At 37.5% G+C, this 13,512-nt stretch overlaps 1 protein-coding gene across 1 annotated transcript in view; it reads right to left on the reverse strand.

Moving 5' to 3' along the window:
• Positions 1-1,089: 1,089 nt before the first annotated feature.
• The window catches only part of DCDC1 (doublecortin domain containing 1), a 31,827-nt gene continuing 19,404 nt past the window's right edge, over positions 1,090-13,512 (reverse strand). The window contains 3 exon segments of the mRNA XM_068399847.1: positions 1,090-1,229; positions 4,782-4,875; positions 11,238-11,443. Of these exon segments, the coding sequence (XP_068255948.1) occupies positions 1,090-1,229; positions 4,782-4,875; positions 11,238-11,443 (440 nt within the window).

The following is a 13,512-nucleotide window of genomic DNA, read 5'->3' on the forward strand; positions in this document are numbered from 1 at the left end:
TAGTGATGCCTATCCGAATTTGGATTTTTCCACCATTGAACAGAATGACAAGCACACGATTGCTGTACTTAAAGCAATCTTTCACAGCTGCTTTACGTTTTCAGTGATCCCATTAAATTGACGGCATATGCCTGTGGGGTCTACAATGTTACAATACTGCTGAACAAGATGTTGATTGTACAATACAAACTTGTACAATAGAACCTGGCTTTATTGTGGGAACCATTTCCCAGGTCATCCTTCCATTTTTTTTTAACCTGAGCAAAATTTAATTGAAAAACTTATCTACCTCTGTGACCTTTATTGAACACCTGGTTATATTAATTGTTTAGAAGTGCAAACTCTAACACTTAGTGGTTAGTAGGCATGAAAACCTATGAAGTCTCCTCAGTTCCTAAAATGAGCATGAGTCATGTCTTTTCTTGAACTGAAAGAAGTAGCTGTGCATTAAATATGCTGGCACATCTTCTGCTTGAGCAAGTGGACCGAAATGGTGTGAATTGTTAATGCCTTGCTGCTTTGGTTCACGGCTTGTGATTGATCATTTGTAACTATATCTACTCCTTGTTCCATGAAATCAAGTATGGAGTAATGGGTTCATCAGATTTTTGGGTTAAATTGAGAGTGAAGAGGTACTGTGTGTGGAAATAAGAGTTGCCATGTTCGGGGCTGGCCTTGTAACAGCATGGAATCTAAAGGCGATATTCAAAACCACTTCACTCATCATACGCTTACTGATTCTGAATAGGGTCCATTTGCAGGGGACATTTGGTAGTTTTCCAATACACTTTATGCCTCTTTCTCCACTTCTACCACCCTGCACTTTTTTTTTTTTTAAACTAGGATAGCTTATAACAGGTCAGCAGCATAGAAAAGTAATAGATTTAAAACACTTGCTATGTAAAAGTAAAAGTAGCCTCAGACTGAAATTACTGTCCTACTAATTAATGATACTACCTAAATATTAAGTAATCTGCATGACTCAAGCTATAAAGAACTCAAAGTTTTCTTCATTATTCAGAATTATAATCTCATTTTGTAGAAAATTAGTCTTCTAGGCAGAAAGACAGAGTTACAATAGCCGTGATTTTACTCCTCAGTCCATTCATGTGCAGGAATGACACATATTTCCAGACACTGCAACACGGCTTGTGATTCTGCAAACAGCAGCAAGTGGAACCACAGCAAATACAAGCCAACAGCAACCCGAAGTGACAACCTGTGATGGCCTGCAGAAGAGTAATCACATCACAGTACCTCCACAGAACAAGAAAGGTAAATGCATGTCAGTATCAAACCTGCTGCAATGCTCACAATGTTGTTTGTGCAACAGAAGTCTCACTACACTTACTGTGCTATCGCATCTCCTCTCGGTTATTTCCACCAATTCAGAATAAAGCACACCAACTTGTTTCCATTATTTAAAAACAATTTACAGAAGCTATTTAATAACATGTGAATGTTTAACTTGGAATGAATTAATCACTCTAGTCACACGAAACTTATAACCAGGTTTTCCATCTGCTCTTGTGCTGAAGTTCAGAGACAAAGCTAAAACCTGGACAAATTCAAGACCAAAAGAGAAATACAGAGTAATAATTGACTACTATTGCGCCTCATTTAGAATCATAGAATGGTTTAGGTTGGAAGGAGTAAAGAATGAAGGAATAAAGAAGGAGTAAAGAATGAAATGGAAGGGAATTAATGGAAGGAAAGGATATGGTCGGCTAATTAAATGGAAGGGAAGTGGAAAGGTGTACTGCATGCATACATCTGTGAATATGTGTGATACGATTCTATGATTCTAAGCTAGAGCAGATTGCTCAGGCTTTTCTGCAGTGGCATTTTGAGTGTCTCCAAGCATGAGACTCCATGACACCTCTGGGTAAACTATTCAGTGTTTGACCACCCTCGCAGTAAATTGTTTTGTCCTACGTTTAAGTGGAATTTCCTGCACTTCAGTTTGTGCCCACTGCTTCTATTCATGGAATACTACTGAGAAGAATCAGGATCCATCTTCTTTACTCTCCCTGCCCCAGACTGTACTGGTGGATTGGATTAAACCTCTCCAGATGCAGGACTCAGCATTTCCCTTTGTTGAACTTTATGGGATTCTGTCTGCCTATTTATACATTCTTTTTCCAGGAGTTCTTTTAGTGTGCAAAAGTTCTTTAAGACTGATAAGAAGAAAAGGAACAATACATATTGCCTAATTCAATAAGTATAATTTATGTAGAAGGTAGAGAAAGGTCCTGGAGAAAAGGAGGATTAACCTTCATAACTATGACCTCATAGATATTAATTTCTTTCAAGAAAAAGGCTCACTCCTAATGGACTACAGTTTAAAAAAAATACTACATATGAAGGGATATATTCAGATTGCATGGCAAGCAACTCCATATATCACTCTAAAAAAATATTACTTAAAAACCAAAGGTGCTGTTCTCCATTCAACCAGATATACACACTGCCAGGGAGAAGGAGGAAAAATTGATCTCGTGTCATTTTTTTGCACTCTAATTCACCAAGTCAAGCAAAGATGCTTTATAATGGAACTTAATGCTGTTTCAGTGCTCTGTTGGTTACAACCTATGGTGTCAGCAGCTACACATTTGCCAGACCAATTCAAAACATCTTTTTTATTTTCCCTGCTCATACTGTGTGTGTGTGCTTTCTACACTAAATAGAATAAGGTATGTACAAGGGGCTACATTCTGTATGTCAAATAAATTCCATACATTCAGTTGTGATTTCCAATGGAGTTTTAGAAGTTCACACAGGTGAGTGGAACTGAGGACTGAGCACTTAGTTTTATTTAAGTATCAAATTTTCATGCAAAATGTATAATTCTTCTATTATTATACATAGTATATACAATAATACATTGTACATACAACATATTAGTAGACATTTACTATAATAATAATATTCTGTATATAAGAATAGATTATACTATATTATATTACATTCTATTATATTACATTACCTATATTACTATAAATTGGTCTGAATAGACCAATTAATTAGCTGCATCTGTTGGTGCCAGTTCTTACTGGTCTGACAAATCAAGGAATATACTCACTTAAGAGTAGGCAATAAAGGTATAAAAGCAGAAAAATAGTATGGACCACATAGTATCTGATAGTAGGCATAGAGCCAATTTTTATATCTCTGTGGGAAAAGTAATGATACACACTCCACAGAGATGTGCTTCTAAATGCAGAATTATGATCCTAGCTAGGTTAAGAATAAAAACACTTCTCTAGCTATGGGATCAATGACAGTTTAGTTTTCCTGGATCTGTCAAACAAGAAGTGTCTGCTAAATTCCACATCTGAGGATAGAAATGTTAGGCTGAATCTGAAGTTAAATGCTAGGATGAAGTGCAGAAAAGAAATATCTGTGTGGATTCTTAGACAGGTCATGTAATTGGCATCAAAGATACTTTTGTCACAGCACAGGATTTCACAATGAAGGCAGGGTTGAATGTTTCATCATGACTGAGATATTTAAATGCTGGTTTTGAAGGAAATATTTTAGTAGTAACATGCTTATATACAAATGCTGCAAGTGCAGTTACATAGTCTGTGATTAAAGAAAATGAGGCACACAAAGGCTTAATCAATATCTTATTATCCAATGTGCCACTGATGTCACCGGTCCCATAAACTGAAAGTGCCACCAAAGAGAGAAATACTCTGTCACATGGAGTAGGAAGGCTCTGAATATATCAGTGGGTTCTTTTTTCAACTGGACTGACAGAGTATATGTCCAGTTCCTCCTCAGACAGTTTTGGGGAATATTTAGCTGAGGCTATCATGCTCTTCTTATTACAACTATTTTCATGAGCGTTGTCTATTTTTTTAATAATCAAGAATCTTTTTTTTTTTTTACATCTTTGATCTGAAATTAGCTGTAAACTTTGAAATAACGAGAAAATGCTCATAATGAAGACAGCCTTCTCTTTCTAAAACATGGCCAGGGAATGTTATCTGACTTGTGAGGAAAGTCAAAAAACCCTGAAAACTACTCCTAGCTGGGATGAAATCTGATTTGCTTCTCTGAAAGTCGTTAGGACTAGAAGAGAAATAAGCAGACTACTTACATGGACATTTGTTGAGGCACACAACCCAAAGAATTTAAGACTCCTTTTAATGGTTTACAAATGCTACATCTTCCTCACATACTTCTCCCATGATAGGAGGATCATTTATAGACACAGGCACTTCTAAAGTCTGAAGCTCTTGAACTCATTTATTTAAAACCTTGTACTAAAAATCTTTGGTTTGAATAACAGAGGTATTCAGGAATAAGGAAAAAATTGTCATAGGGATATATACTTAAATGCCTAATTAAATTCATTATACAAAGATACAGCTATTTGTTAGAAAACAGTCCTGAAGGAAAGCTCAAAGAAATAATTTTTAGTCTTCTTAAACAGAGTTGGAATGATGTCTTATTTATAGACCGTACACAAGTGTAGAAGAGAAACTGTGTGTGTTCTCATTGAAACTGTAAGAAAAAGCTCTCAGACTAAAGAAGTACCTACAGAAGAAGACATGCAATCACTGAAAAAACGATGAAAAATTGTGCAAACGTTAAAATATTAGAATTACATAAAACAACAGCTTTATTCACGAGCTTATTTACTATTTGCCATTTCTAGTCAATCTAAGGGCACCAACCAATACAAAAGATGAAAAAAATAAGTCCAGATTCGCTTTTCAGTTCTAAGTCCACAATGTAGTAAAAAGAAAGCCTGTCCTACAAATGCTACTTACCACTTATGATATTGACAATTTTTTCTCCACATACGTTGTATTAGTATGTCGCTGGAGAAGTAAGATTCATCCTCAGCGTGCAATCACCTGAAAACTTCAAAAAAAAAAAAAGAAAGGTGTTACTGCAAATAATTAAGACCTAGTTATTTAACAAATATGTTAAGAAATATAAAAAAGCCCCACCATAGTATGAATATGCTCTAAACAGCTACAAAATAAATATTTCCCACTTAGAGAACAAATGCCTTTAAAACGTAGTCTACACCCCACAGAAAACGCAGAATGTACAGCTTTTGATCCTTTGATTTCCAGTAATGACTATACACATTGGCAAGTACAGCATTCTATCTAGGCAAATTTACTAGAAATGCAAGAAATCAAATATAACAAGTTATCCTTGGAAAAAAAAAAGTAATTGCAGGTATAACAAAACATTATGTGTTTTTTACCAACTGAAATAGCATGAAATTAAAAAGAAAAATTTAGATGCTTGTGAAAAATAAATCTACTTTTATCAGATGCTGATAGATTACACATACATGTAACAGGAAGCTCTACTTCAAAGACTTTATAGACAGACTAAGTAAGATACAGAAAGCTGTCATCATTTCTAATTAGTTTAGCCACACAAAAAGATGAATAAGCTGTGCAAAATTTTTTAATGTCTATTCATAGACCATAGATGGTCATGGTAGAAAAACAATATAATGCAGCAATGTCTTAAAAGTTACTCAATGACTCCAGCAAAAACCTCCTTAGCAGTGGAAAGTGTATGGTCTACTAGTGTACGTTTGAGTTACACTGGGTGCTGCAGAACAGAAAGACAGGCTTGATTTTCCCTGCTACACTTTTATGTTAACTGTATATTTTGACTAGAGCACGAATGCTTTGAATAAAAAGATATGCTAAACTCTAGAAAGTGTCACACTTGCTTAATTTAACTTGATTCCCATTAAACATAAAGGCATGGTTTTGTATTAGTTTAAATGTTTAATTCTAAATAACTTTTTATTCTGCTAGCAAAGATAGAAACTCTCTTTTAGAAACATTTAGAACAACACGCCCCAAACGTAATAATGTTTTGGCTTGTTGTATACCATCGCAATAGGGGATATCACAAGCCATTTCTTGTGCCCACAGTCAAATTCTAAATTATGCTTATTGTCCATGTCTACATTGTTCTGATTTTTCCCAGTCATGCATTACAGCTATTCTTTTAGAGAGAATCCTCCCACTATTATTTTCATGCTGAACCAGGTTTTCAGATTGAATAACAAAGTCATATACCTCAGTCAATTTAAATTCTAAATACGATTTCCTTGCTACACGTACTTCAAAATAATTGATTATTGAATATTTAGCTTACCTTTCTCCAGTTTATACAGGAATCATAATACTTGAGAATATATACTATAGCTGTTTTTATATTCTGCAATACTATTCAGTGAACGTAAATTTTATCAAAGAGGTGAATCATCACTATAGGAGTTGTGTGATTAAAGCAGAAACTGTCACTGAACTGATGCTAGTGAAATTACCTGTCATTCTCTGGAAGAAAGTCTAAGATATATAGCACACAAGTTACATTTTGATGACAGAAATGGCAATACTTTCACCAGGAGAAATTCATTGTTCATGGAACTGTTGAAAAGGCAAGAAGATACTAATGACGTTATTCACCCATCACGCCTATTTCAGGTCAGTCAGGTGAATGTCTTAAGATGTCTTTTTGCAGGTGCTCATAGAGAAAAGAGAGCCAAAGTATGTAGAAAAATTTTATGAGTCTTGTAAATTTTAAAAGGAATGTGTCCTGTTATAAAAATCCCACATTCAACTGCAATAACACGTGTTCAAGTGTGAAAAACACATCTCCTACCTCAACAGAATCCACATTCCAAAACTGACATTGCACACCAAACTTAGGAGAGATGCTGCCTCTCAAAAGAAATACAATTTAAAATAAGACAAAGAGAATACACCATCAATATAGTTTTGTGTTTCCTTGTTTTTTTTTCTTCCTTTTTTTTTTTTCCACTTTCAGTTGTAATTACAGTAGCTCAATGCTGTTCTAACACACACAAACATGGAACTTTTTCGAAGGTGTTGCATACCACTTAGGATTGCTAAAATACAACATATTCCCCTCCACTTGCCCATTTCTGTGCATATTTGCCATATTTAGGCCCAAATGCCATATTTCTGACCCAGTTCTAACCTAACTCAGAACACGTTCTGTCAAGAGAGAAGATGGGAAAACATGCAAACATATTACAATTTCTTACAATGGGGTCAAGGTCCTCCAATGGTTGTAGTTTCTGATTCTGTACAACTAAAGGATCCTTAACTTTCTAGGCAGTTGCTTAACTGAAAATATCCATCTAAAATAGATTTGGGAGAACCAGGTTCAAGTCTAATCAGAACCAAACAGAATGTGGACCTGTACTTGGGTCTCCTCTATCAAATTCAAGTCTCAGATCTCTGTCTTCAAAAATGTTTGGAAAGATCTTAGCTCAGTAAGAGTATTTTAGACAATTTCTAAACTTTGGCAGGACAGAAAAACTGTTTCATAGTAGTTCAAATAGAAAACAAATAGGAAAAAAAATATCATGATTTATCTTGTCTCTTTCAGTCTGGTAAATCTGCCTTTTTGAGAATGGAAAGAGAGAGAGCAACGAGAGAAGTGAGAACGTTATCACTTTTGTCGGGATTTCAGAACAAAAATAATCAAACATCCTTCAGTTGCGCTTCAGACCTTCCTGCCAAAATACCACCAGTATTTGGTGAATTCACATCACTCTGCATAGCTGGTGCACTTTTTCATTAATAGGTAAAAGCCTGAAAAGTCATCTACTAGTGACCCGCTTAGTAGATGAGGGCAGGGCTGTGGATGTAGTCTGTCTAGACTTCAGTAAGGCATTCGACACTGTCTCCCACAGCATCCTCCTGGACAAACTGGCTGTCTGGGGCTTGGATGGGTGGACTCTTAAATGGGTTAAAAACTGGCTGGATGGCCGAGCCCAGAGAGTGGTGGTGAATGGGGCAAAGTCCAACTGGCGGCCGGTCACTAGCGGTGTTCCCCAGGGCTCAGTTCTGGGGCCGGTGCTGTTCAATATCTTTATAGATGATCTAGACATAGGGATTGAGTGCACCCTCAGTAAATTTGCAGATGACACCAAGCTGGGTGGGAGTGTCGATCTGCTGGAGGGTAGGAAGGCCCTACAGAGGGATCTGGACAGGTTAGATAGATGGGCCGAGACCAACGGCATGAGGGTCAACAAGAACAAGTGCCGGGTCTTACACTTTGGCCACAACAACCCCATGCAGCGCTACAGGCTGGGGGAAGAGTGGTTAGAAAGCAGCCCGGTGGAAAGAGACCTGGGAGTGCTGATCAACAGCTGGCTAAACATGAGCCAGCAGTGTGCCCAGGTGGCCAAGAAGGCCAATGGCATCCTGGCCTCTATTAGGAATACTGTAGCCAGCCGGTCTAGGGAAGTGATCGTCCCTCTGTACTCGGCACTGGTGAGGCCGCATCTTGAGTACTGTGTCCAGTTCTGGGCCCCACACTTCAAGAAAGATGTTGAGGTGTTGGAGCGAGTCCAGAAGAGGGCGACCAAGCTGGTGAAGGGTCTGGAGGGTCTGACCTATGAGGAACGGCTGAGGGAGCTGGGGTTGTTGAGCCTGGAGAAGAGGAGGCTCAGAGGTGACCTTAGTGCAGTCTACAACTACCTGAAGGGAGGTTGTAGTGAAGTGGGAGTTGGCCTCTTCTCCCAGGCAACTAGTGATAGGACAAGAGGACACAGCCTCAAGCTTCGCCAGGGGAGGTTCAGGTTGGACATTAGGAAGCATTTCTTCTCAGAAAGGGTTATTAGACATTGGAATGGGCTGCCCAGGGAGGTGGTGGAGTCACCATCTCTGGATGTGTTTAAGAAAAGACTGGACATGGCACTTAGTGCCATGGTCTAGTTGACATGGTGGTGTCAGGGCAACGGTTGGACTCGATTATCCCTGAGGTCTCTTCCAACCTGGTTGGTTGATTCTGTGAAAAGAAACAGAGAAACACACACCCTTTTCACACAGTAGCAACAATCTGCTCAGCATTTTGCTTATTATACATAGAAAAAACCCACATTTCAATTGCTTTTTTTAAATCATGCTAAGTGAATAACGCTGCAAAGGGAAGGAATAATGTCCCATTCAAATTACAAATAATTGTAATAATTGTATTCACAGAAAAGGAAAATGCTCTGGTTCCGACATATTCTTTCTGATTTGACCACACCATGACTGAGGTTGTCCCAGACAGGAAATTATCAACATATGCACCATATGTACCATATGCTACCTTTTTTTCTTTCACTTTTCTTTAGACATCCACTCAAAGACAGGATATTGGAATACATGAAAGTCCAGTCTGATACAGTATTGCAATTTTTACGGTCATTTGTTTTCGTGTTCAATTTATAAGCAAGAAATATGTTTTCTTTTTAAATTACTGGACTGGATGAAATACTATTTTGAAGATTTTAAAATATTTTTATTTTATACTTACTGTTGCAATAATACTGAGACACTGATTTTCAATCTATTTTCAATGTGTCAAACTTTATACGTTCACCTTTCAGTGGAGGATCAGACACTTGTATAAAATTCTAATGGGTATTGCACATAAACATACAACTTTTCCTTTGGCCTTAGTTCTCCTTCCTCTGCACGAAGCGGTACGTACATGCTAGAATTTTCCCAACAGTTTTTCTCTTTCAGATTCGTTTGTTTCTTTACACTCTCATGCGACCTTTTTTGTTGTGCTGGCAAAAGTATTTAGGTGGGTGTGCAATGAATCAGATTCCAGAACCTATCCCAGATTAAAATTAATGATTTTAACTGGGGTTTTTTTGGCATATGTCATCCTCCTTATGTGGTTCACTGAATGATGGAACAAAACCCTTGTGCTGGCCAAGGAGCTGCAGAAGTCCTACAATGACAGGGCACAAGTGGTGGAGGCTTCTTTTAGCAACAGCGCTGGAATACACTGACTTGAAATGTACTCAAAACTATGGCCTCAGTCACATTTGGATACTCTTTACAAGCAGTCCACACATCTATGAGGCTTTATGGATATCAGTTTAATAATTAATGTTCTAGGTCAAGACATCACCATGGAAAAAAAAAAACAAAGATTGATTAATACTGTATCAAACTACTGAATTTGTATGATGTTCAAAAATTATTGCTGAACTCCTTTGCTCTGATGTACATACAAGTTTGATCTGTGTGTTTTGATTATCCTCATGTTGAAAGTATTACGAATCTTCTAGTTAGATGATAGGTTCTAAGAACATTTATTGCAGAAGTGGTATTATTCACATTTGCATGCAATTTCTTGATATATATTAGCACCAATGCTGACAGTAATAAAATTAGTTTTCCATCACAAGATATGGGATGATATCTATCACAGGCAACATTAGAAAAATGACAGACATATGACCTTTCCTTAACTGAGCCAGATATAGTTCTTCTGGGTACTATTTTAGTGGATAAAAATTATAATTACAATAGATAGAATATTTCAGTTGGAAGGGACCTACAATGATTATATTGTCCTACAGACTTAAAAAAACCTGGATTACACAATTCAGAAAGGGATAAATGCTAATATTCTGGGCATTCAAAATTCTTTACATGTAGTGGAAATCTTTGCAAAGTATTCCATGTTGTGAATCAGCCCTAGGTTTGAAAAGTATTTATTTTTAGAAGGTTATTTCAAATATATCACACACTAACAATAGGAATGAGGTGATATAAAGTATATATGCCATACATATACCTTTCTAGACTTACCTGAAAACAAAGACAACATATCAATTCTTCTAAAACTGACTGAATTGCCAAGAAAGTATTAAAATGCCTTATACAGGAAAAAAGATTCTTGTATATAGCATAACTTTAAAGTATGTTGTTATATGGTTACAGTGTCATATCTTTTAAGACAAATATTTTAACTACTTAATATTTACAATTAAATATCTAACCTAATCAAAATTAACCATATTTTGAAGCATATATAACATATATAACCCATGCCTCAGGTAATCTTAGAAATAATGTTCCTTGATAATAAATCCTCTGATAACATACTGTTAGATAGCACACACAAAAGTAGGAGAAGAAATAGGCATAATCAGAAGCAAGGTGGCTACTAGGCAAAGACAAGCAGATTAAATAGAAGGGGGAATTTCAGGAAAGAGGGAACACAGAAGTAAAATTCCCCTTATCTAACCTTAAGATACATATAATCCTTGTTTTGTTGAATTGCAAGGCTTTGGAATTTAAGGGATTTTTTGGCTGTTTTTTTTGAAGAATAATCTATAGTTATACAAAAGCAATAAAACTGCAATAACAATGAAGGTACTTTGGAGATGCATTCGTTCAAACATGCTAATAAACAAAGGTTACCTTTTCTGTTTGATTTTGTGATGCAACAGCCTCATAGTTATCCTGCCCTGTGCAGTTCTTAAACACTAAAATTCTGTCAGAGGTGCCCTCAATAACTTTCTACATGCAGTTGGAAATGACAGACTTGGTTTTCTTCTGCTTGGCATCATTATGAAGAACCAGGCCATTCACTGTCCAGGATACTTTCTTCATTAATGACAGATGGTCTGAAAGAAAAAAGAAAAAAGTAAAGTAAATATTTGGATTCAAAATTAAAAATGGATGCCTCATGCTCCCCTTTCCCTATTACCTTAAAAACACACACTGGCCTGTCTCCACTTAGATGCTGGTATTTTCTGAAATGCTACCACCAGCTTCCTACTAACCGTGACATAAGCTGTAGCAAGCTGTCTGCAGTGATAGCCTGCATAAATCATCATTGCTGAAGGGAACAGATGTTCAGGGTATGAAAGAGTAATACCACAATTTAGTCATAATTAAAATTCACCTTAGCATGCCTCTATCAGTGAGCAGAGAGGAACATTTCACTTCTCACCTACAAAAATGAAATGCCTCTCATTTCTTCTGCTTCAGGAAAATTAAGCCTGAACCTTTCGTACATTGTTTGAGTTCCATATCTGACACTGCATCATATAAATTACATTTTTATTTCACTTCAATTGTTAGTTTTCTTCTTTTTCCAAACACTAGAAAATGACCTTTAAATGGTGTACTGCCTCAGCACGAAATACACTTACAATTAAATCTTCCAAGGAGATTGTTGTATATTGCATGCAGAAATAATCAGTAGCTATCTAGCTACAGATCACAAACTGTGCCAATAAACATACTTATTGCACTGATAACAATTCAGTCTGAGCTGGGTATATTTAAAAACTCAGGGGCTGAAGGCCAACCTAATGAAATTCAACAAAGGCAAGTGTAGGCTCCTGCATCCAGGGAGGAACAACCCCATGCACCAGTACAGGTTGGGGGTTGACCTGCTGGAAAGCAGCTCTGCAGAGAAGGACCTGGGAGTCCTGGTGGATAAGTAATTCACCATGAGCCAAGAAAGCCAATGGTATCCTGGGGTGCATTAAGAAGAGGTCAAGGGAAGCTATCCTTCCCCTCTACACTGCTCTGGTGAGGCCACACCTGGAGTACTGTGTCCAGTTCTGGACCCCCAGTTCAAGAAAGACAAGGAACTACTGGAGAGAGTCCAGCAGAGGGCTACAAAGATGATCAGAGGACAGAAGCATCTCTCATATGAGGAGAGGCTGAGAGAGCTGGGTCTGTTTAGTCTGGAAAAGAGAAGACTGAGAGGGGATCTTATCAATACTTACAAATACTTTAAGGGCAGGTGTCAAGAGGATGGGGCCAGACTCTTCTCAGCAGTGCCCAGCAACAGGACAAGGGGCAATGGGCACAAACTGAAACATGGGAAGTTCCATCTCAATATGAGAAAAAGCTTATTTACTTAGAAGGTGACAAAGAGCTGGAACAGGCTGCCCAGGGAGGTTGTGGAGTCTCCTTCTCTGGAGATATTCAAAATCCACCTGGACGCGACCCTGTGCAACATGTTCTTCTCAATCTGACAGACTCTGTTCCATATTTCACAATTCCCAGGAGAGTGCTCCTACTCTCCAGTATGCAGGCTGGACCGAGATCTCTCTCTTGTTGCTATTGGACTGTGCGAAAGAAAGAAAGAAAGAAAGAAAGAAAGAAAGAAAGAAAGAAAGAAAGAAAAGCCATGGGAATCTGACTCTACAGACCATTTATAATAAAAGCACTTATTTGGAACTAGGGTAAGGATTTTATAACCCCAGTCTTATGCAATGTCTAAAAAAGGTGTTCAAGCAGAGGCATCAGATTAGATTTCAGCTTCATTCCTTTCTTCAGGATTTCTTAGTGTCTGTTGTAAATGCTGCTTCTCTTGAAGCTACCCTATGCTTCACACTGGTGCTGTACTTGGAAATGTTGTTACACATAACAGAAGTGATTTGATGGGAGACTGGAAGGAAGTTTCTAACCCTGCCTAGGATATGTGACAGAAATAGAGCAAATATGAGGAATTTCCATCTTTGGAAACTTTCCAAATTTGACTGGATAATGCCCCATGCAACCTGTCCTACCTTTGAAATTAGCCCTATTTGAGGACATTGGACTAGATGACCTGCAGAGGTCCTTTTCAAGGCAAATCATTCTGTGATTCTCAGTAATCTGCCACCATGTAGCAGAGAGTTGTACAAGCTACTGCCAAGCATAATGTACCTTAATTTTGTTAACCACTAAGTTA

Source organism: Nyctibius grandis, chromosome 4 (genome assembly GCF_013368605.1).
Source record: "Nyctibius grandis isolate bNycGra1 chromosome 4, bNycGra1.pri, whole genome shotgun sequence".
Lineage (NCBI taxonomy): Eukaryota > Metazoa > Chordata > Aves > Nyctibiiformes > Nyctibiidae > Nyctibius > Nyctibius grandis.